At 45.7% G+C, this 21,294-nt stretch overlaps 3 protein-coding genes across 6 annotated transcripts in view; all 3 read left to right on the top strand.

Annotated features, from left to right (window-relative positions):
* Positions 1 to 11,172, top strand: part of zgc:154142 (uncharacterized protein LOC555481 homolog) — a 58,378-nt gene extending 47,206 nt beyond the window's left edge. Inside the window, 12 exon segments of the mRNA XM_065003322.1 lie at positions 690 to 799; positions 1,624 to 1,724; positions 2,650 to 2,654; positions 3,267 to 3,539; positions 5,171 to 5,333; positions 5,507 to 5,691; positions 7,115 to 7,333; positions 8,017 to 8,151; positions 9,713 to 9,934; positions 10,152 to 10,334; positions 10,845 to 10,956; positions 11,086 to 11,172. Coding sequence (XP_064859394.1) covers positions 690 to 799; positions 1,624 to 1,724; positions 2,650 to 2,654; positions 3,267 to 3,539; positions 5,171 to 5,333; positions 5,507 to 5,691; positions 7,115 to 7,333; positions 8,017 to 8,151; positions 9,713 to 9,934; positions 10,152 to 10,334; positions 10,845 to 10,915 — 1,667 coding nt within the window. The 3' untranslated portion in view covers positions 10,916 to 10,956; positions 11,086 to 11,172.
* Positions 11,173 to 11,318: 146 nt separating this feature from the next.
* On the top strand, positions 11,319 to 16,367 carry LOC135561842 (chymotrypsin-like elastase family member 2A). Its single transcript, XM_065003891.1, has 3 exons — positions 11,319 to 11,408; positions 14,479 to 14,639; positions 15,423 to 16,367. Exons 2-3 carry the CDS (start codon positions 14,505 to 14,507, stop codon positions 15,612 to 15,614), a joined length of 327 nt encoding a protein of 108 aa, XP_064859963.1. The 5' UTR covers positions 11,319 to 11,408; positions 14,479 to 14,504; the 3' UTR covers positions 15,615 to 16,367.
* Positions 16,368 to 16,531: 164 nt separating this feature from the next.
* Positions 16,532 to 21,294, top strand: part of fam13a (family with sequence similarity 13 member A) — an 83,038-nt gene continuing 78,275 nt past the window's right edge. For 2 of the 4 annotated variants that reach the window (XM_065003878.1, XM_065003876.1), the window contains exon 1: positions 16,532 to 16,823. In XM_065003878.1, coding sequence (XP_064859950.1) covers positions 16,797 to 16,823 — 27 coding nt within the window. In that variant the 5' untranslated portion in view covers positions 16,532 to 16,796. The remainder of the gene's footprint in view (positions 16,824 to 21,294) is intronic. The other 2 variants (XM_065003879.1, XM_065003877.1) reach the window with 1 other exon arrangement.

Raw genomic sequence — 21,294 nt, 5'->3', positions numbered from 1 at the left:
TCAAATTACAGAGAGATCCTTGATGAAAACCTGCGCGAGAGCGCTCAGGACCTCAGACTGGGGTGAACGTTCACCCTCCAACAGGACAACGACCCTAAGACCATGTAATGCCCCCCAAAAGCCCTTCAGGTGGCCAGTCTGTAGAGTACAGTAGAATCCTGGGTTTATTTGCCCAGATGTGTAGTAAAACTAGATTATTTGTTGGAGCTGTAAACACTGTGGTACGTTCCAAATGGCACCCTATTCTCTATAGTGCATTGATTTTGACCAGAGCCCAGTAGGGTTCCAGTCAAAATTACTATACTATTATCTGTATAGGGAATAGGGTGCAATTTTAGGATGCAGACAGTGTAGTATGAAGTGCCCTTAGTGCAGCAGTTGCCCTCTGGTTGTCTCTTACCCTTTGCCCCATTCTTTACCCTTTGATGGGCCCCAGGTGGCTGGGCCCCTGCCAAGCCAATTGCTGAAATCGAGTTTTACAGATGGACTGTGCATCGTGCTGCCTCGGGTGGGGGGTGGGGGGTGGGTTCTGGTCGTGCACAGCCGAGAGGAGAGGAAAGGAATAGGAGAGGAGAGGGGAGGAGATGACTATGGGAAAAATTCTTACTGCTATCAAAACAATAACCCTTTAGTCTTAGTCTTATCGCTGATGTCAGATAAGATAACAACTGTTCTGTCCTTTACTCTAGAATGGCCAACCACATGTGGCAAACCCGCCATTCCCCCCACCATCCACACCCGCATAGTCAATGGAGAGCCAGCCAACCCCCACTCCTGGTCCTGGCAGGTGTCCATGCAGGTGAGACACTGTCTGTCTAAACTCTATTTAGGGTCATTTAGATCCATCAAACACTGTTATTCTAGAATCAAATCCAAAATGGCTGCCTGGTTGCCAACATGTCTTAGGCATATACCCAGAACCAAGTCACGTGATTATGCATCAGGGAACATCACAAATGTGTCAACTTTTTCACAACAACAAGTGAATTCATTTACTCAACATTTCATCTCTCAAGGGCAATATCACCAATAGGTTTTGAATGAGATTCTCTGTTATCATGATGCAGCTACACTAGTCACAGGGACAAGACTTCTTTCAGTTGGGACATGTTTGTTAATTGACATCATCATTACATGGGTCGGATTACACACACACCCTGAGACTGCACACGCGCACGCACACACACACACACACACACACACACACACACACACACACACACACACACACACACAACACACACACACTGCTAATAAAACTTAATGAGAAGGGTCCCTTCAACTCAACCCCATCATTATTTAAAACAACTTTGATTATATCAGAGGCATCGTCGTACACTATGCTTGTTTGTGCGTGTGTGTGGTTGTGTGTTTGCGTACTGTCTGTCCCACAGATTTGGCCTTTAGAAGACAAATAGGCACGACTGGCTCACAATTGAAGGAATAGTTCAAACAAATTACATATTGGTTTCCTTGCCCTGTGAGCAGTCTAGGGACATGGCCCATAGCATGGATTGCTATCGTACCTTGTCCGTAGACTGCTTACAGGCTAAGGAAACCAACATGTCATTGAATAATTTGGGTGATCCATCACTTTAAAAGCTGATGTTTTATTTTACCCAGGTTTGGCCTAGCAGTCAGGAGACGCCCAATTTCTTCCACACCTGCGGAGGAACTCTCATCCATAAGAACTGGGTTATGACTGCTGCCCATTGCTTCATACGGTGAATGAACTACAGGTTGAGTCCCAAATGGCACCCTATTTAGGGCACTACTTTTGACCAGGACCTATAGGGATTAGGGTGCCATTTGAGACACATAGGCCCTGGTCAAAAGTAGTGAAATATATAGGGAAACGGGTGCCATTTGGGACGTAGACACAGAGACAGAATTACTAGAACAGACATTCTCATTCAAGTCAATGGTCCATTCCGTGTTGGGCGGTAATTCTATTCCTATAAATGTGCACTCCCCTCAACTGTGTCACAGATACATATCACCGTACATGTAGGCCAGCATGTCCCTATGGTGTGCACAAAACAAGACGATTTTGGCATACATTTTTACCTTTTGAGATTTTAAAATGTACCTTTTACAATTGATTGAGCTGAGACAGTGGTGTGAAATGTACCCAATGGTCATACTTCAGTAAATGTAAAGACAACTTAATAGAAAATTACTCAAGTAAAAGTGAAAGTCACCCAGTAAAATATTACTTGAGTAAAAGTCTAAAAGTATTTGGTTTTAAATGTACTTAAGTATCAAAAGTAAATGTAATTGCTAAAATATATTTAAGTATCAAAAGAAAAAGTAAAAGTATTAAATCATTTTACATTCCTAATATTAAGAAAACCAGACAGCACGATTGTCTTATTGTAGAGTGCCAGGGCACACTACAAAACTCAGACATAATTTACAAATGGAGCATTTGTGTTTAGTGAGTCTGCCAGATAAGAGGCAGTAATGATGACCAGGGATGTTTTCTTGATGTTCTTGAATTGGAAAATGTTTCTACCCTGCTGCTAAGCATTCGGAATGTAACAAGTACTTTTGGGTGTCAAGGAAAATGTATGGATTAAAAAGTACATTCTTTTCTTTAGGAATGCAGTGGAGTAAAACTAAAAGTTGTCAAAAAAGTCCATACTAAAGGTACAGCTACCCCAAAAAAACTACTTAAGTAGTACTTGGGACTTGAAAATATTTTTACTTAAGTACTTTACACCACTGAGCTGACATTACGTAATATTGTTCTGTGTCGTGTGAAGTAAACAAAACAGAAAAGTATTTTTAGACCATGAAAGTTGAGAAAATGTCCCTCCCTGTGTCTGGAGCCTATTATCTTAATGCAGACAGGCAGTTCTTTGGGACGCCTATGCCTCTGTCTGTCACAACCATTACCTAGGTCCTTATCTAAGACTTGTTACAGGGCTGGTGCTGGGTCTTGTTAGTCCAATGAATGTCTCCAACTGTGTATAATGACCCACAGAGTTAATTCTGCCCTGTCACAGAGAACCATGCTGATAGATAGGAATTGATGGTATGCTGCTACTGCCAGCGAACTCTGTACACTGTAGGTTTTTCTGTCGGTTGGTGGTTGGTTTTGTACATAGAAATAGATCCTTTAAAGTGTATATTCCCAAGTGAAATCATTCCATTTCTATGATGTAGTTATGGGTGGTTATGTTAAGGAGGATGTGGGCATCAGTGTGTGTGTTTATACAATGAGTGCACTAAACATTAGGATCTATGTGACTCTCTCTCTCCAGGTGACGAGCTCCAGCGCTGGGAAATGTGCCTGGGCAAACACAACCTGACGTTCACAGAAGACACGGAGCGCTGCTTCGGCGTGACGGGCATCTAACTCCACGAGGGCTTCAAGTACCCCACGTTGCCCACGGTGGAGTTCGACATCGCCCTCGTCAGGCTGGGTGGGGAAGTGAGCCCCAGCGATCAGATCTCCTACTCCTGCCTGCCCTCCCTGGAGGAGGTCCTGGAGGGGGGCAAGAAGTGTTACGCCACCGGCTGGGGAGATGAGACTGGTGAGGGGTCTGGGACGTCCACGATTTGCTGTGACCTCTTTTGTCTCATATGAGGATGCGTCCCAAATTCCACCCTATTCCCTATATAGAGCCCTATGGGCCCTGGTCAAAAGTAGCACACTGCATAGGGAATAGGGTGCCATTTGGGACACAGGCGTTGTGTAGTGAACATACAATCAATGTTATGCCATCGGCTGTGGAGATGAAGACTGGTGAGGGCTTGAGATGGTTTGTGATGTCTGCCATTTATTGTGACTCCTATTAGAGGATACCATGATATTGGAGGGGTAACCCAGACCAGCGCCTATCAACCCAACACCTTATGCAGTGATCCAAATCTCTTGATGAGGTTGCTAGGGGTTGGGTTAAGGGTGCTACAATATGCATTGTGTAGATAAGTGGGATACAGTCAGAGCAAGATATTAGGATTGTGACCTAATTTTGCTGTCAGAAAAAAACATATGACTCTTCCCTTCCACGAATATATACAAGCACATACAAGTTACAACCAAATACAACAATCAATCCAACCACCATAATTCATTCCTTGACCAGTTTTCCAATTTCCATACTGCCAATCCTGGTTCCAGTTCTCCTGGTGCTTTCACCCCCTCTGTTGGTTAACAATTGAAAATACATCCACTGAATTTCAACGTTGATCTCGCTGTACACGTCTTTGGCTGCGTTCACACAGGCAGCCCAATTCTGTTCTTTTTTTGGTTCACTAATTGGTCTTTTGACCAATCACATCAGATCTTTTCAAATCAGATCTTTTTCAGAGCTGACCTGATACCAACTAGTGAAAAAAAGATCGCAATTGGGCTGCCTGTGTAAACACAGCCTTTGTTTTCTATGAAAAAGCATCTAAAAAAGATTAGTCTAAAATAAATGTCAAGCACTATCAGTTGATAACAGTAAATTAACTGGAGCAACTCATTTATTTTTAATCAGGTGATTCCATGAATACCAAAGTAGCTGAGGACCAAACAATAAATTAACCAGTTATATATTTTTTAATCAGGTGATACCATGAATACCAAAGTATCTGAGGACCAAACAATACATTAACCGGTTCTATCTTTTTTAATCAGGCGATATCATGAATACCAAAGTAGCTGAGGACCAAACAATAAATTAACCAGTTATATATTTTTTAATCAGGTGATACCATGAATACCAAAGTATCTGAGGACCAAACAATAAATTAACCAGTTATATATTTTTTAATCAGGTGATACCATGAATACCAAAGTATCTGAGGACCAAACAATAAATTAACCAGTTATATATTTTTTAATCAGGTGATACCATGAATACCAAAGTATCTGAGGACCAAACAATAAATTAACAATAATTTTTTAATCAGGTAACCAGTTATATACCAAACAATTTTATAATTTTTTAATCAGGTGATACCATGAATACCAAAGTATCTGAGGACCAAACAATAAATTAACCAGTTATATATTTTTTAATCAATCTTTTAATCCGGTGATTCCATGAATACCAAAGTAGCTGAGGACCAAACAATAAATTAATCAGTTCTATCTTTTTTAATCCGGTGATTCCATGAATGCCAAAGTATCTGAGGACCAAACAATAAATTAACCAGTTCTATCTTTTTTAATCAGGTGATTCCATGAATGCCAAAGTAGCTGAGACCCTGAACCAGGTGGCCCTGCCGGTGGTGCCCTTCAACACATGTAAGAAGCTGGACTACTGGTGGTTCCAGGTCAAGACCTCCATGATCTGCATGGGCTACACCTTGCCTGACGAGCTCAAGTCTGTCTGTCAGGTACTCAAGTGGGATATATACCCGCATAGTATTATACTGTATAATGCAAAAAATTATCCATTGACTTATGCAGTGATTACATGATACAAAAAAACTAATTGATTAATTTTGTCATGGTTGTGTTGATGAGGTCATCAATATGAAGTGCTGTTGACCATCGTCATGTGACACGGGGGGATTCGGGCGGTCCCCTGGTGTGCCAGGACTCTGCCAACGCTCCCTGGGAAGTGCACGGCATCACCAGCTTTGGTCCCAATGGCTGCATCATGGACAAGAAACCCTCTGTGTTCACCCGTGCCTCGGCCTACATCCCCTGGATGGAGAATGTCATCCGCAGGGACATGTACAAACAGCACAGTAGGTTATTTATTTAACCTTTATTTAACTAGGCAAGTCAGTTAGGAACAAATTCTTATTTACAATGACATCCTACCCCAGCCAAACCCTAACCCGGACGACAATTGGCCAATTGTGCGCCTCCCTATGGGACTCCCAACTCACGGCTGGTTGTGATACAGCCTGGAATCGAACCAGGCTCTGTAGTGACACCTCTAGCACTTAGACCGCACTGCCACTCGAGAACTGGTTCCATATGATTTGGAGTGGCGTGACATTTTTTTTCCTGCTCCTCTCTCTTTCCCTCTCTCTCTCTCTCTCTCTCTGACTCCCCTCTTTCTCAATTCAATTCAATTCAAGGGCTTTATTGGCATGGGAAACATGTGTTAACATTGCCAAAGCAAGTGAGGTAGACAACATACAAAGTGAATATATAAATTATATAAAAATTATATTATATATATATTATATATTATATATTATATATAAATATTATATATATATATAAAAAATTCTCTCTCTTTCCCTCTCTCTCTCTCTGACTCCCCTCTTTCTCTCTCTTTCCCTCTCTCTCTCTCTGACTCCCCTCTTTCTCTCTCTTTCCCTCTCTCTCTCTCTGACTCCCCTCTTTCCTTTCTCTCTCTCTCTCTGACTCCCCTCTTTCTCTCTCTTTCCCTCTCTCTCTCTCTGACTCCCCTCTTTCTCTCTCTTTCCCTCTCTCTCTCTCTGACTCCCCTCTTTCTCTCTCTTTCCCTCTCTCTCTCTCTGACTCCCCTCTTTCTCTCTCTTTCCCTCTCTCTCTCTGACACCCCTCTTTCTCTCTCTTTCCCTCTCTCTCTCTCCGACTCCCCTCTTTCTCTCTCTTTCCCTCTCTCTCTCTCCGACTCCCCTCTTTCTATCTTTCCCTCTCTCTCTCTCCGACTCCCCTCTTTCTCTCTTTCCCTCTCTCTGTCTCCGACTCCCCTCTTTCTCTCTCTTTCCCTCTCTCTCTCTCCGACTCCCCTCTTTCTCTCTCTTTCCCTCTCTCTGTCTCCGACTCCCCTCTTTCTCTCTCTTTCCCTCTCTCTGTCTCCGACTCCCCTCTTTCTCTCTCTTTCCCTCTCTCTCTCCGACTCCCCTCTTTCTCTCTCTTTCCCTCTCTCTGTCTCCGACTCCCCTTTTCTCTCTCTTTCCCTCTCTCTGTCTCCGACTCCCTCTTCTCTCTCTTTCCCTCTCTCTGTCTCCGACTCCCCTCTTTCTCTCTCTTTCCCTCTCTCTCTCTCCGACTCCCCTCTTTTTCTCTCTTTCCCTCTCTCTCTCTCTCTCTCTCTCTCCGACTCCCCTCTTTCTCTCTCTTTCCCTCTCTCTCTCTCTCTCTCTCTTTCCCTCTCTCTCTCTCCGACTCCCTCTTTCTCTCTCTTTCCCTCTCTCTCTCTCTCCGACTCCCCTCTTTCTCTCTTTGTAGCATCTGGCTGCGGCGGGCCAAAGGACATGGCTGGCGAGAGCGGCGTGTTGTCCAGCACGGGGCACCCGGGCAGCTACAGTAACGGTGCCCACTGCCAGTGGCACATCAAGGTGCCCGACGGTAAACTGGTCCACCTGCACTTCCACAACTTCTCCCTGGAGGACACCCAGCTGTGTTTCAACGACAAGGTCACCATCAACGACAGCTTAGCCAGCCTAGGTAGTACAGCCGTATGTAAGGGTCTTTGGTGTGTGTGGGAGGAGGGGGGGTGGGTGATATGGGGTGTGTGTGTATGTATGTGGCTTGCGTGAGCACACACCCTGTCTGACGATTAATTTGCGGGGTCACTTGTGTCTGATAAATGAGATTACTGTGTGCTTTATTGTGTCTCACCTCAAACACGTCAATGTCATTACTTTCCAATATGATTAAGAGTAAATTACATTTCAGAGTCAAGTTGTTTGCTCTGGCAGCCGTACAACTGACTGGAAGGCAAGATGAAACACTGTGACAAGAAAGCTGTAACAGAGAATGCTCTTGTCTCTTCAACAACTGATATGCTTTGTCAGCCAGGACACGTATTGATGGACATGATAATAGGGTAGTTGAATATCATTAATCACAGTAGACAGATTACTGTCGTTATCATAATGACAGTTGTAGATTAAGGCCCAGGAGACATTGTTTGCACAAAAAGATTCAGCCAACAATGTTTGATTAGCCTTTGAAACCCTTGATTTGTCTCATATCAGAAGAAAGATCTTGCTTCTCTCTATCCTGTCAGTACATATGAAGGAGAGGAGACCAATTAAGTGATGCACTGCATGCCTCCTTATGACCCCTTAATGTATCTTTATAACCTCACCACGTCACCTTATGACCTCCTTATGTCTCCTTTGTAGGTACCTACTGCAGTCACATTCCCCCTCAGGACCTAGTGAGTATCGGTGACAGACTGAGCCTCTATTTCACCTCCAACAACAAGGTGGTGGACACCGGCTTCAGGGCCACCTGGAAGGCTGTGGACCCCAGCCAGGGTGAGTGGAGCTGGGCTTCAGGGCCTCCTGGAAGACTGTGGACCCCAGCCAGGGTGAGTGGAGCTGGGCTTCAGGGCCTTCTGGAAGGCTGTGGACCCCAGACAGGGTGAGTGGAGCTGGAAGGCTGTGGACCCCAGCCAGGGTGAGTGGAGCTGGGCTTCAGGGCCTCCTGGAAGGCTGTGGACCCCAGCCAGGGTGAGTGGAGCTGGACTTCAGGGCCTCCTGGAAGACTGTGGACCCCAGCCAGGGTGAGTGGAGCTGGACTTCAGGGCCTCCTGGAAGGCTGTGGACCCCAGCCAGGGTGAGTGGAGCTGGACTTCAGGGCCTCCTGGAAGACTGTGGACCCCAGCCAGGGTGAGTGGAGCTGGACTTCAGGGCCTCCTGGAAGGCTGTGGACCCCAGCCAGGGTGAGTGGAGCTGGACTTCAGGGCCTCCTGGAAGACTGTGGACCCCAGCCAGGGTGAGTGGAGCTGGACTTCAGGGCCTCCTGGAAGGCTGTGGACCCCAGCCAGGGTGAGTGGAGCTGGACTTCAGGGCCTCCTGGAAGACTGTGGACCCCAGCCAGGGTGAGTGGAGCTGGACTTCAGGGCCACCTGGAAGACTGTGGACCCCAGCCAGGGTGAGTGGAGCTGGGCTTCAGGGCCTCCTGGAAGACTGTGGACCCCAGCCAGGGTGAGTGGAGCTGGACTTCAGGGCCACCTGGAAGACTGTGGACCCCAGCCAGGGTGAGTGGAGCTGGACTTCAGGGCCTCCTGGAAGGCTGAGTGGACTGGACTTCCAGCCAGGGTGAGTGGAGCTGGACTTCAGGGCCTCCTGGAAGACTGTGGACCCCAGCCAGGGTGAGTGGAGCTGGGCTTCAGGGCCTCCTGGAAGACTGTGGACCCCAGCCAGGGTGAGTGGAGCTGGGCTTCAGGGCCACCTGGAAGACTGTGGACCCCAGCCAGGGTGAGTGGAGCTGGGCTTCAGGGCCTCCTGGAAGACTGTGGACCCCAGCCAGGGTGAGTGGAGCTGGGCTTCAGGGCCTCCTGGAAGACTGTGGACCCCAGCCAGGGTGAGTGGAGCTGGGCTTCAGGGCCACCTGGAAGACTGTGGACCCCAGCTAGGGTGAGTGGAGCTGGACTTCAGGGCCTCCTGGAAGGCTGTGGACCCCAGCCAGGGTGAGTGGAGCTGGGCTTCAGGGCCTCCTGGAAGGCTGTGGACCCCAGCCAGGGTGAGTGGAGCTGGGCTTCAGGGCCTCCTGGAAGGCTGTGGACACCAGACAGGGTGGGTGGAGCTGGGCTTCAGGGCCTGCTGGAAGGCTGTGGACCCCAGCCAGGGTGAGTGGAGCTGGGTGAATGGACAGATGTTCCTTGTGGAAGAAGCCTCTAAGCACAGTTCTAGGATCAGCACCATTAGCAACACTCCTAATGTGAACATTCACCATATGAATACATATCTGACTTCAGATCACTGCTTAGGCGCACCTTCAGCTTCACCACTAAGCCTAACATTCTTATGGATTTACACAAAGTCTTTACACACAGACTCTCCCCACCCTCCTCTCTCCCACTTCCTCCTACAGCTTCATGTGGAGGTGTCTTCAGCAGTGAGCAGGGAGAACTCACCTCTCCCAACTGGCCTAACAACTACCTAGACCAGGCTGTGTGTACCTGGCGTCTCTCCATCCCCTCAGCTTCGAACATCCACATTGTCTTCACCCATTTTGAGGTGCAGGCCGTGAACCAGCTGGGACAGTGTGTGGACTACGTGGAGATCTACGGTGGAGCAGGGTTGACCTCACAAGGTTGGTACCATAGCGATAACACTATAGAGATGACATTGAAATAGAATTCATAGAGGATATTTTGTTGGATTTCTGCGAACTGCTGTGGATTCAAGTTACAAATTGTAATTTTTTCAAGGGCGCATTACTTTGATCAATGTAACTAAGTACAGTACATGTGATAAATCTATATTACTTCAATAATACTTTTCTTATTTGTGATTTGTTACCTGTGCAGATCGCTTCTGTGGCTTTGCCACGCCCGCTGAGGTTACTGTCGTCGGCAACACGGCTGTGGTCCGTTTCCTCAGTAACAAAGCCAATGTGGAGAAGGGTTTCCGTGGTTACTGGACCACTGATCCCAACTTGTTCCCCACTCTGCCTCCCCCTCCCGCTAACCCATGGGACAACATCACTATCAGTAAGTACAACCACTGGTTAACCACAGATCGAGGATCAGATTACCCTGACGCAAATCCTAACATGAACCATTAGGGGGAATAAAAATATCTGACCTTAGATCTGTGGCAAATGCAGATTGAAGACCATTTTACTGAGAATGTGTTTTTCTATGATTGTGTTTTGCTTTTCGTGCATTGATGTGAATATTGATGTGTGTATTGATGTGTATACAGGGCTCATCTTTAAAAGTGACCTTGGTCTCAGCATGACTCTCTGTCAAAACTAAATAAAAATGGCCAACTTCTACCTTCTCATGGAAAGTTCATCTGGACAACTGCTATGTTTACTACAGAGACAATGTCTCTGGGTACATCAATTGGAGCCTTGCCAGCTCAACCAGACTTCAGTTATAAGTGGCTATCCCTTTCCAACAGCAAGGTGACCTTTCCCACTGACTGACACTTTGAAAATACTTTCATGAGTACCTTTTTATTAACTGTATATTGACCTGTCTCTCTTCTTCCTATAGGCTGGCCTGAGATGTGTGGCAGCCCTGCTGTACCCCCCAGTAGTGCCACCTTGAGAGTGGTCAACGGGTAGAGGCTGTGCCTCACTCCTGGCCTTGGCAAGTCTCCATGCAGGTGAGGCCTGGGTTAGCGTGTATGTGTGTGTGTGCACTACCGCGTATGTGCAGGACTTATTTGCAACTAGTGCCTAAATGCATGTGTGTGCGTGTAATCATGTATGTTGATGAATCTCTCTGTCTTCAGGCCAGTCTGTTTAATCCCATCCCCTACATGCATGGCTGTGGAGGCTCCCTGATCCACAAGCAATGGGTCCTGACGGCCGCTCACTGCTTCATGGCGTAAGCACATACACACACCTCACATTAACACATTATTCTATCCAATCCCAAAATGTGAGTAACAAGTAATAATAGAAACTCCCTTTAACTTTCTAACCTTAACCAAAAATCCCTTCTCCACCGACCCCATCCAGGCCTCTGGGTAACCCCACCTATTGGCGCATGTGTCTGGGTAAACACCACATGAACTCATCCCGGGACCTCCCTTCCCATGAGGCCTGCTACAAGGTGAACAGTATTTGAATGTTTATTTATTGAGATATAAAAGCTTGTAATATCTAAGTATAAACTGTAATATGATGTCTCTTTCTGTATTGTTTTTATCTCCTTCATTTTTATTGATTTACTGTAAAGTAGGTGGTGATTTTTTTTCTTCTTCTAAATAAAGTTTCATTTGATTTGATTTCTTTGACTCCAGGTGGACGGCATCATCAGGCACAAGGGCTTCGTGTACGAGCAGGACAAGACGGACATCACTAACGACATCGCCCTGGTGCATTTGAGCTCTGAAGTCAACATGACCAGGGAGATTAGTCCCGTGTGTCTGCCGGCGCTCGGCGCCCTGATGCCTGCTGGGAAACCCTGCTACGTCACGGGGTGGGGCGACGAGAAAGGTATGTTTTTTAAATGTTTTTTAGGAATAATTGTTCATCAATAGGCACACTCGTAGGTGCACATACAGACACACACCCTTGCAATTCAGATACATGACACACCACTTCAAATACACATTTGAAAATATACCATTTAAATACATGGCACATATTGCATAGAAATACCTACCTCTGCTGAGACTAAACATTTAACTATTTTATGATGCTATAATATCAGCAGCCCCAAAGAACCTCTCCTCAAACTGACATTGATAGCTCCACCCATCTCACAGAGCTCAGGGCATTCAAATCAAAATCAAAAGTTTATTTGTCACGTGCGCTGAATATAACAGGTGAAATGCTTACTTACAGGCTCTACCCAATAGTGCAAAAAAGGTATTAGGTGAACAATCGGTAGGTAAAGAAATAAAACAACAGTAAAAAGACAGGCTGTATACAGTAGCGAGGCTATAAAAGTAGCGAGGCTACATACAGACACCGGCTAGTCAGGCTGAGGTAGTATGTAGGTAGTAGAGGTAGTATGTACATGTAGATATGGTTAAAGTGACTATGCATATATGATGAACAGAGAGTAGCAGTAGCGTAAAAGAAGGGTTGGTGGGTGGTGGATGGGTGGGACACAATGCAGATAGCCCGGTTAGCCAATGTGCGGGAGCACTGGTTGGTCGGCCCAATTGAGGTAGTATGTACATGAATGTATAGTTAAAGTGACTATGCATATATGATAAACAGAGAGTAGCAGCAGTGTAAAAAGAGGGGTGGGGGGGGCACACAATGCAAATAGTCCAGGTAGCCATTTGATTACCTGTTCAGGAGTCTTATGGCTTGGGGATAAAAACTGTTGAGAAGCCTTTTTGTCCTAGACTTGGCACTCCGGCACCGCTTGCCATGCGGTAGAGAGAACAGTCTATGACTGGGGTGGCTGGGGTCTTTGACAATTTTTAGGGCCTTCCTCTGACACAGCCTGGTGTAGAGGTCCTGGGTGGCAGGCAGCTTAGCCCTAGTGATGTACTGGGCCGTACCCAATACCCTCCATAAGGCCTTGCGGTCAGAGGCCGAGCAATTGCCATACCAGGCAGTGATGCAACCAGTCAGGATGCTCTCGATGTTGCAGCTGTAGAACCTTTTGAGCATCTCAGGACCCATGCCAAATCTTTTTAGTTTCCTGAGGGGGAATAGGCCTTGTCGTGCCCTCTTCATGACTGTCTTGTGTTTGCACCATTCTAGTTTGTTGTTGATGTGGACACCAAGGAACTTGAAGCTCTCAAACTGCTCCACTACAGCCCCGTCGTTGAGAATGGGGGCATGCTCGGTCCTCTTTTTCCTGTAGTCCACAATAATCTCCTTAGTCTTGGTTAGGTTGAGGGATAGGTTGTTATTCTGGCACCACCCGGCCAGGTCTCTGACTTCCTCCCTATAGACTGTCTCGTCGTTGTCGGTGATCAGGCCTACCACTGTTGTGTCATCTGCAAACTTAATGATGGTGTTGGAGTCATAGCTGGCCATGCAGTCGTGGGTGAACAGGAGGTACAGGAGGGGACTGAGCACGTACCCCTGGGGAGCTCCAGTGTTGAGGATCAGCGTGGCAGATGTGTTTCTACCTACCCTCACCACCTGGGGGGGAGGGGCCCGTCAGGAAGTCCAGGATCCAGTTGCAGAGGGAGGTGTTTAGTCCCAGGATCCTTAGCTTAGTGATGAGCTTTGAGGGTACTATGGTGTTGAACGCTGAGCTGTAGTCAATTAATAGATTTCCTCGCCTAGGAGGGATTATAAGCAGGCTACAATATTAATGCAAAGCCTGGTGTTGGCTGCCTGGGTGTGTCATGTATTTTTCAGGGCTGATAAAGTTTTCATGAGGCCAGGTGGCACTCCACAGCATTGACACCACGTATAGAGTCTGAATCAATTCAGCACACTATTGACACCACGTATAGAGTCTGAATCAACTCAGCACACTATTGACACCATGTATAGAGTCTGAGTCAACTCAGCACACTATTGACACCACGTATAGAGTCTGAGTCAACTCAGCACACTATTGACACCACGTATAGAGTCTGAATCAACTCAGCACACTAATGACACCACGTATAGAGTCTGAGTCAACTCAGCACACTATTGACACCACGTATAGAGTCTGAATCAACTCAGCACACTATTGACACCACGTATAGAGTCTGAGTCAACTCAGCACACTATTGACACCACGTATAGAGTCTGAATCAACTCAGCACTGCAGCAGATGACCCCAGAGAGAGACAAAGAAAGCACTCAACCCCTCACACAGTGACAAGGCAGCGACACACACAATGCTATATCTGACTCTAACATCTTCTGTTCTGTTGTATCTATCTGAACTCCCATTGACTCTCAGTGATTACTCTAGTATAGGACTATAACATAGCTAGTAGACATACTGGATATCCATACATCAGTCATGTATAGAGATACAAGGAGGAGTGATATGTTAAGGCTATTCACAACGGGTTCAATGAGGATAGCGAGGCTTGCAAGCTAAGAAGCTAGCTAGCATGGCGACCATGTGATCATGTCCATGTTGAATTAGACAGCAGTTGTAATGGTCATTATAGACATGTGCATGGGGAACATTACATGGGCATGCCTGTCTAGCCACTCCCCTTACTTGCCGGCCCTCCCCCTTCCTCCCATCTCTCTCTCTCCAGGTAGCCTCTTCCCTGTTGTATCTAAGATGTTGAACCAGGCAGCCCTGCCCATCGTCCCCTTTGCCACCTGCAGTAAGCCAGCCTACTGGTGGGACACCCTGAGACCCTCTATGATCTGTGCCGGATACGAGTCTCCAGACGAGCTCAAGTCAGCCTGCCAGGTAAACCACGGACCCCTACCCAGCTACAGTGCCTCGTTTTGGGCAAGGGGTACAACCTATTATCCAGAGAGTGGCTCGTTTTGCGCTAGGAGAGGTTGGGAGAAGGCCTGGTTGTTCAACCCAACTAACCAAATTTAGTGCTTAGTTTTGGGGTAGGTAACGGTAGGATATGGGGGTTGGCTGGTTGTATCACCTTGGCTTCTACCGAGACCAAGTGGCTTGTTATTATATTACACAATGATAATACAGTCCGGGGGTTTCTCCTGATTGGAATGCATTATGTAACACAGCACATAGCATTTGTTTGTGATCAGTCAGCCTTGATAATGGTTTAATTAGTTTGTTGTTGTGGTGGGACAGAGGACAAAGAGCATAGGAACGACATAGTTGTCTGTCATAATGAGGTCCATATGAATGACAGCAGTGTGAGTCTTTGACCTCCACGTGCTGCTATGTATTTTACCCAGCAGCTCTTGTGCTACTCTCAGTGTTGTTCTTTCCCTCTGTAGTGTGTTTTGTTACCATATAGCCTTAGTAGCCTGAGTACGTTGAGTACGTGTGCTTCCTATCCAATGATGTGAATTAATGTCTGAAAAGAATTCACTAGCGATTATATGTTCCTTGCGAGACTGTCGATAAAAGTAATCCAACTCTTTTGGGACAGTTGCTGGTTCAATCCTGTTAATATTTTAGTTGTCATCTATAATTACATTAAAATGTTCACTCTCCTTTCTCCTCATCCCTTGCTCCTCTCCTCATCCTCTCTCCTCTCCTCCTCTGCAGGGTGACTCAGGTGGACCCTTCGCCTGCCAACCCTCAGCCTCAGACCCTTGGGAGGTCCACGGCATCGTCAGCTTTGGCGCCTTTGGCTGTATCAAGGACAAGAAACCCTCTGTGTTCACCAGAGTGTCCTCCTTCAACGACTGGATCGATGATAACATGAAGAGGTTCATCTATGAGAAGTCGCTAAACTAAAGCGAAAATCACTGATCTCAGAACTGTTGGGGGATGTTGATTTAGTTGCTACCTAACCACAGATCTAGGATCAGATTATAATGACTCATCTCAAAACTGTTTTGTCAGGTTGGATAGTGTGGGTTGGAGTTGGAACCTAACCACAGATCTAGGATCAGATTAGTTTAACCTGATGCATAACATGATCTATTAGGTAGGTGGGAAATGATCCAATCCTGTTAGGGCAGATTGATCCTACCGTCTACACTCATTAAGGTTTAACACTACAGTATTTATACACTGCAGGCCCCATATATTTCAGTCATTTAGCAGATGCTCTTACCCAGTGTGACTTAAAGGAGCAATTAGGGTTAAGTGCCTTGCTCATGGGCACATCGGCTGATACAGTATTTCACCTATTCGGCTTGGGGTTTCAAACCTGGCCCAACGCTCTTAGCCGCCAGGCTACCTGCCACTCCAGTAGGGAGGTCTAATACACTGCTGCACCACAGTACCTTATGGACATTAGGATTATACTGTGTATACCAGTACAGATGATTGAGGGAATACTTTTCGCATAATGTCTGCATATCAAACTCCTATTCTCACCACGTAGAAATAATGTAAGTAATGTGATCATGATTCATATTGCAATTGCTTCCATTCTGGATCTTTGAATAAAATCCTTATTTTGCATATTTTCCCACTTCTGGAACAGTCATGTGATTCGACATATTACCTCACAATGATTATAAAATCCCCCTTTCCTCCCCAGCCTTAGTATACTGTCATCCATTCTCCCTTCTGACTCAGCCAAATCCTACAGGCAGACTCTTCAAAATGATATTCCTTTCGTCACATGACCCATCCGCTCAGCCAATGAGAGCGCGGGGCTCAGATTTCAGCCCAGGAGGAGACAGCCAGCCACTAATCTGTGTTTCAGAACAAGGGGTTGTAAAACAAGGAATCTCCTGTGTAGACTGGAGTCTTTACCCATTGTTCCACACTCTACCTTGGATTATTTTTGCTGTTGATTGGGGACTTTTGGATGGCACTAGTCTGGGTGAAAGGGTTTGCCAGCTTTGGGCAAGGTTTAGGTGGTGTGTATCCGGGACAGGAGTGAAGACAGGGAGAAGAAGGAGGGAGGATAGTCATTTTTCTTCATCCTTCTTTTCTGCAGACTGCAGGCATTTCCCTGAGAGAATGGGGGCAGGAGCGCTCACCATCTGTGTAAGTAGCTACAAAGCCTTTTTCCTCAGCCGACCCGGCTGGCAGGCACAGGGGCTTCTATCTCAGTGGCAAGGCACTTTATGGATGTATAACGGGACACTCTTACAGTTCACTCAGCCATAGGCAGCACACTCGTGTGTGTGTGTGTGTGTGTGTGTGTGTGACAGCGAGAGTTGGCTTTTACATCGGTCTGGGCACAGAGAGAGTCTTTTTAAAATGTCTTCTAGCTGTCACAGTTCTGCAGTCTGTTTCTTCCTGGCACTGAAACACTGTCCTCTCTCTCTACATCTCCCTCCACTTTCAAAATAACTTTATTTAGGTTACTGAGCACAAACACGCATCAGAGTAACAGGGACAAGACGTGTTTACTGAAAGTGAAGAACGTTCTCCAGCACTGTGTGTTCAGTAGGTAGACCAAGCTTTTCTCTCCCTGGTAACTCTTACTGGACATCACGTCATTCTGAGTCAGACTTCCCTAATGGCCTACAACACATAAACCCAGTAGAGATGGCATCATGGCAGCATGACTAGAACAGTGCTACCTTTATGCTAACTAACTCTGAGTCCATGTTCCTTAGCAATGATCCAGTGACTCAGTTTTTAAAAGGGAGTCTGTAATGAAAGCCGTTATGACGAACTCTTTAAAAAATATCCATCTCGCACAAGGAACATGTGAGGAATATTATGAGTAAACCCGAGTCCATTCCCTCTGTAGTCTCAGGATTACTTGCCTTATAAGGACAACAACTACCCCATAGTATGAAGTCTGTGATACGAGCTAGACACTACTACAGACTTCTAGTTGAGCAGCAGTTGTTACTGCTAGGACTGTTTTTCCTGTGGTGCTGCCATACCAGTTGCTCCTACGGTCACCCACATTGGGAGAGACAAAGAGGGGGAGGGAACAAGAGGAAGCATGCTAGGGCATGCTATCCCCCTCTGTGAGTCAGTTAGGAGGCAGCCAAACTTCTGTGTGGTCTAAAATCACCATACAATTGATTTATTTGCAAAAAGCTGTGTAAATGAGAATAGGCTCTCGCATCCCATCTAGACACTTAGGAGTAATGGTGGACTTTAAAAGAGTATGCTTTCTCAAGTGTTCACAAGTAGTTGAAGAGTGTATGGACTACTCTCTTCAACACTCAACAGTTGCTACAAATGTAGGATCTTAATTTGAGCCAGTTTGCTACAGCTGGGAAATAATTATCCAGCATCAGGAAATGTGAATTATTATGTGGATTATAATTCATGGACATTCCAGGAGTTGATGCCGTTTTCGTAAGGGAAGGTCAAGTCTGAAATTTCGGGGTGCAAATTACAAACTTCAGAAACCTTTTAAAACATCAATTGCATGACACGTTTTACATTTCCTGCAAGTGATCAAATTATCATCCTTCATCTGTACTGTCACAGCCCTCCAGGTGTTTATAGGAAGCCATTCTTTTACAATGTCAAGAGGTTGTAGCAGTAGTGCGATAATGTCCCTCTGGTCCTCTGGGGGAGGAGAGAGGGATGATGACAGGAGAGGGGATAAGGGGTTAAAAGGCTAATCACAATATAATGGTCGAGTCAACAATAGAGTAGCAAGCTAGAGGCCATTAGGTATTAGCATGCATTTCCTTTCATGTGTATGTACTATGTAGTTGAAAGATTATAGTAGTTAACAAGAATCATTAAAAGCATTACACTGATAAGTAAGTAAAGTTGGTGTGTGTGAGAGAGAGAGAGGCGTTAAATTCTACACCCACCTAAAAGGAAGCGATTCCCAAACATTCCATAACAAAGCCATCGCCTACAGAGAGATGAACCTGGAGAAGAGTCCCCTAAGCAAGCTGGTCCTGGGGCTCTGTTCACAAACAGACCCCACAGAGCCCCAGGACAGCAACACAATTAGACCCAACCATATCAGGAGAAAACAAAAAGAGAATTACTTGACACATTGGAAAGAATTAACAAAAACCAGAGCAAACTAGAATGCTATTTGGCTCTAAACAGAGAGTACACAGTGGCAGAATACTTGACCACTGAGACTGACACAAAATTAAGGAAAGCTTTGACTATGTACAGACTCAGTGAGCATAGCCTTGCTATTGAGAAAGTCACAGTAGGCAGACCTGGCTCTCAAGAGAAGACAGGCTATGTGCACACTGCCCACAAAACGTGTTGGAAACTGAGCTGCCAAATGTATGACCATATTAGAGACACAAACTCAGCAAAAAAAGAAATGTCCCTTATTCAGGACCCTGTCTTTCAAAGATAAATCGTAAAAATCCAAATAACTTCACAGATCTTCATTGTAAAGGGTTTAAACACAGCTTGTTCAATGAACCATAATCAATTAATGTGGAACGTTCGTTAAGACACTAACAGCTTACAGACGGTAGGCAATTATGGTCACAGTTATGAAAACGTAGGACACTAAAGAGGCCTTTCTACTGACTCTGAAAAACACAAAAAGAAAGATGCCCAGGGTCCCTGCTCATCTGCGTGAACGTGTTTTAGGCATGCTGCAAGGAGGCATGAGGACTGCAGATGTGGACAGGGCAATAAATTGCAATGTCCGTACTGTGAAACGCCTAAGACAGCGCTACAGGGAGACAGGACGGACAGCTGATCGTCCTCGCAGTGGCAGACCACGTGTAACAACACCTGCACAGGATCGGTACTTCCGAACATCACACATGCGGGACAGGTACAGGATGGCAACAACTGCCTGAGTTACACCAGGAATGCACCCTTGCTTAGACTGTCCGCAATAGGCTGAGAGGGGCTGGACTGAGGGTTTGTAGGCCTGTTGTAAGGCAGGTCCTCACCAGATATCACCAGCAACAACGTCGCCTATGGGCACAAACCCACCATTGCTGGACCAGACAGGACTGGCAAAAAGTGCTCTTCACTGACGAGTCACGGTTTTGTCTCACCAGGGGTGATGGTCGGATTCGCATTTATCGTCGAAGGAATGAGTGTTACACCGAGGCCTGTACTCTGGAGCGGGATGGATTTGGAGATGGAGGTTCTGTCATGGTCTGGTGCGGTGTGTGTCACAGCATCATCGGACTGAGCTTGTTGTCATTGCAGGCAATCTTAATGCTGTGTGGTACCCTTCCTGCAGGCTCATCCTGATATGTCCCTCCAGTATAACAATTGCCACCAGCCATACTGCTCGCTCTGTGTGTGATTTCCTGCAAGACAGGAATGTCAGTGTTCTGCCATGGCCAGCGAAGAGCCCGGATCTCAATCCCATTGTGCACGTCTGGGACCTGTTGGATTGGAGGGTGAGGGCTAGGGCCATTCCCAGCAGAAATGTCCGGGAACTTGCAGGTGCCTTTGTGGAAGAGTGGGGTAACATCTCACAGCAAGAACTGGCAAATCTGGTGCAGCCCATGAGGAGGAGATGCACTGGAGTAATTAATGCAGCTGGTGGCCACACCAGATACTGACTGTTACTTTTGATTTGACCCCATCCCCCTTGTTCAGGGACACATTATTAATTTCTGTTAGTCACATGTCTGTGGAACTTGTTCAGTTTATGTCTCAGTTGTTGAATCTTGTGTTCAGACAAATATTTACACATGTTAAGTTTGCTGAAAATAAAAGCAGTTGACAGTGAGAGGACATTTATTTTTTTGTTTAGTTTATTTCCCCTAGATTACACAGACCCACAAAGATTTAGAAAACAATTTTGATAAACTCTCATATATATTGGGTGAAATACCACAGTGTACAATCACAGCAGCAATATTTGTGACCTGTTGCCACAAGAAAAGGGCAATCAGTGAAGAACAAACACCGTTGTAAATACAACCCATATTTATGTTTATTTATTTTCCCTTTTGTACTTTGTCACGTCGTGTATGTAGGTGGCAGGGAAGTCAGGCACAGGAGAATCAAATTCAGTATAAATGGAGTATTTTTACAACTTAAAACACAAACTCCAAAACCAAAGTCCATAATGAAATAAATGTGGGTACAAGAACCCGTCGCACACCAATCCATAAAACACAAACATAACAACAAACAATCTCTGACAAGGACATGAGGGGAACAGAAGGTTAAATACACAACATATAATGAATGGGATTGGAACCAGGTGTGTAAGAAGACCAGACAAAACCAATAGAAAATGAAACATAGATCAATGATGGCTAGAAGACTGGTGACGTCGACCGCCGAGCACTGCCCGAACAAGGAGAGGCAGCGACTTCGGGAGAAGTCGTGATATTTAACTATTTTCACATTGTTACAACACTGTATATAGACATAATATGACATTTGAAATGTCTTTATTATTTTGGAACTTGTGTGTAATATTTACTGTTCATTTTTTTATTGTTTATTTCACTTTTATTTATCCAGTTCACTTGCTTTGGTAATGTAAACATATGTTTCCCGTGCCAATAAAGCCCCTTGAATTGACAGAGAGAGAGAGAGGGACAGAGAGAGAGAGAGAGAGAGAGAGAGAAGGGGGATA

This window comes from Oncorhynchus nerka, linkage group LG18, assembly GCF_034236695.1.
Source record: "Oncorhynchus nerka isolate Pitt River linkage group LG18, Oner_Uvic_2.0, whole genome shotgun sequence".
NCBI classification, from domain to species: Eukaryota; Metazoa; Chordata; class Actinopteri; order Salmoniformes; family Salmonidae; genus Oncorhynchus; species Oncorhynchus nerka.
The sequence above is the reverse complement of the archived record's forward strand: the minus strand, read 5'-3'. Positions and strand labels throughout refer to the sequence as shown.

Excerpts from the sequence above, each read along its gene's own strand:
- LOC135561842 (XM_065003891.1), top strand. The coding sequence starts at position 14,505 with ATGTTGAACCAGGCAGCCCTGCCCATCGTCCCCTTTGCCACCTGCAGT. Across the intron at positions 14,640-15,422 it reads AGCTCAAGTCAGCCTGCCAG|GGTGACTCAGGTGGACCCTT; the intron begins GTAAACCACGGA and ends CCTCCTCTGCAG.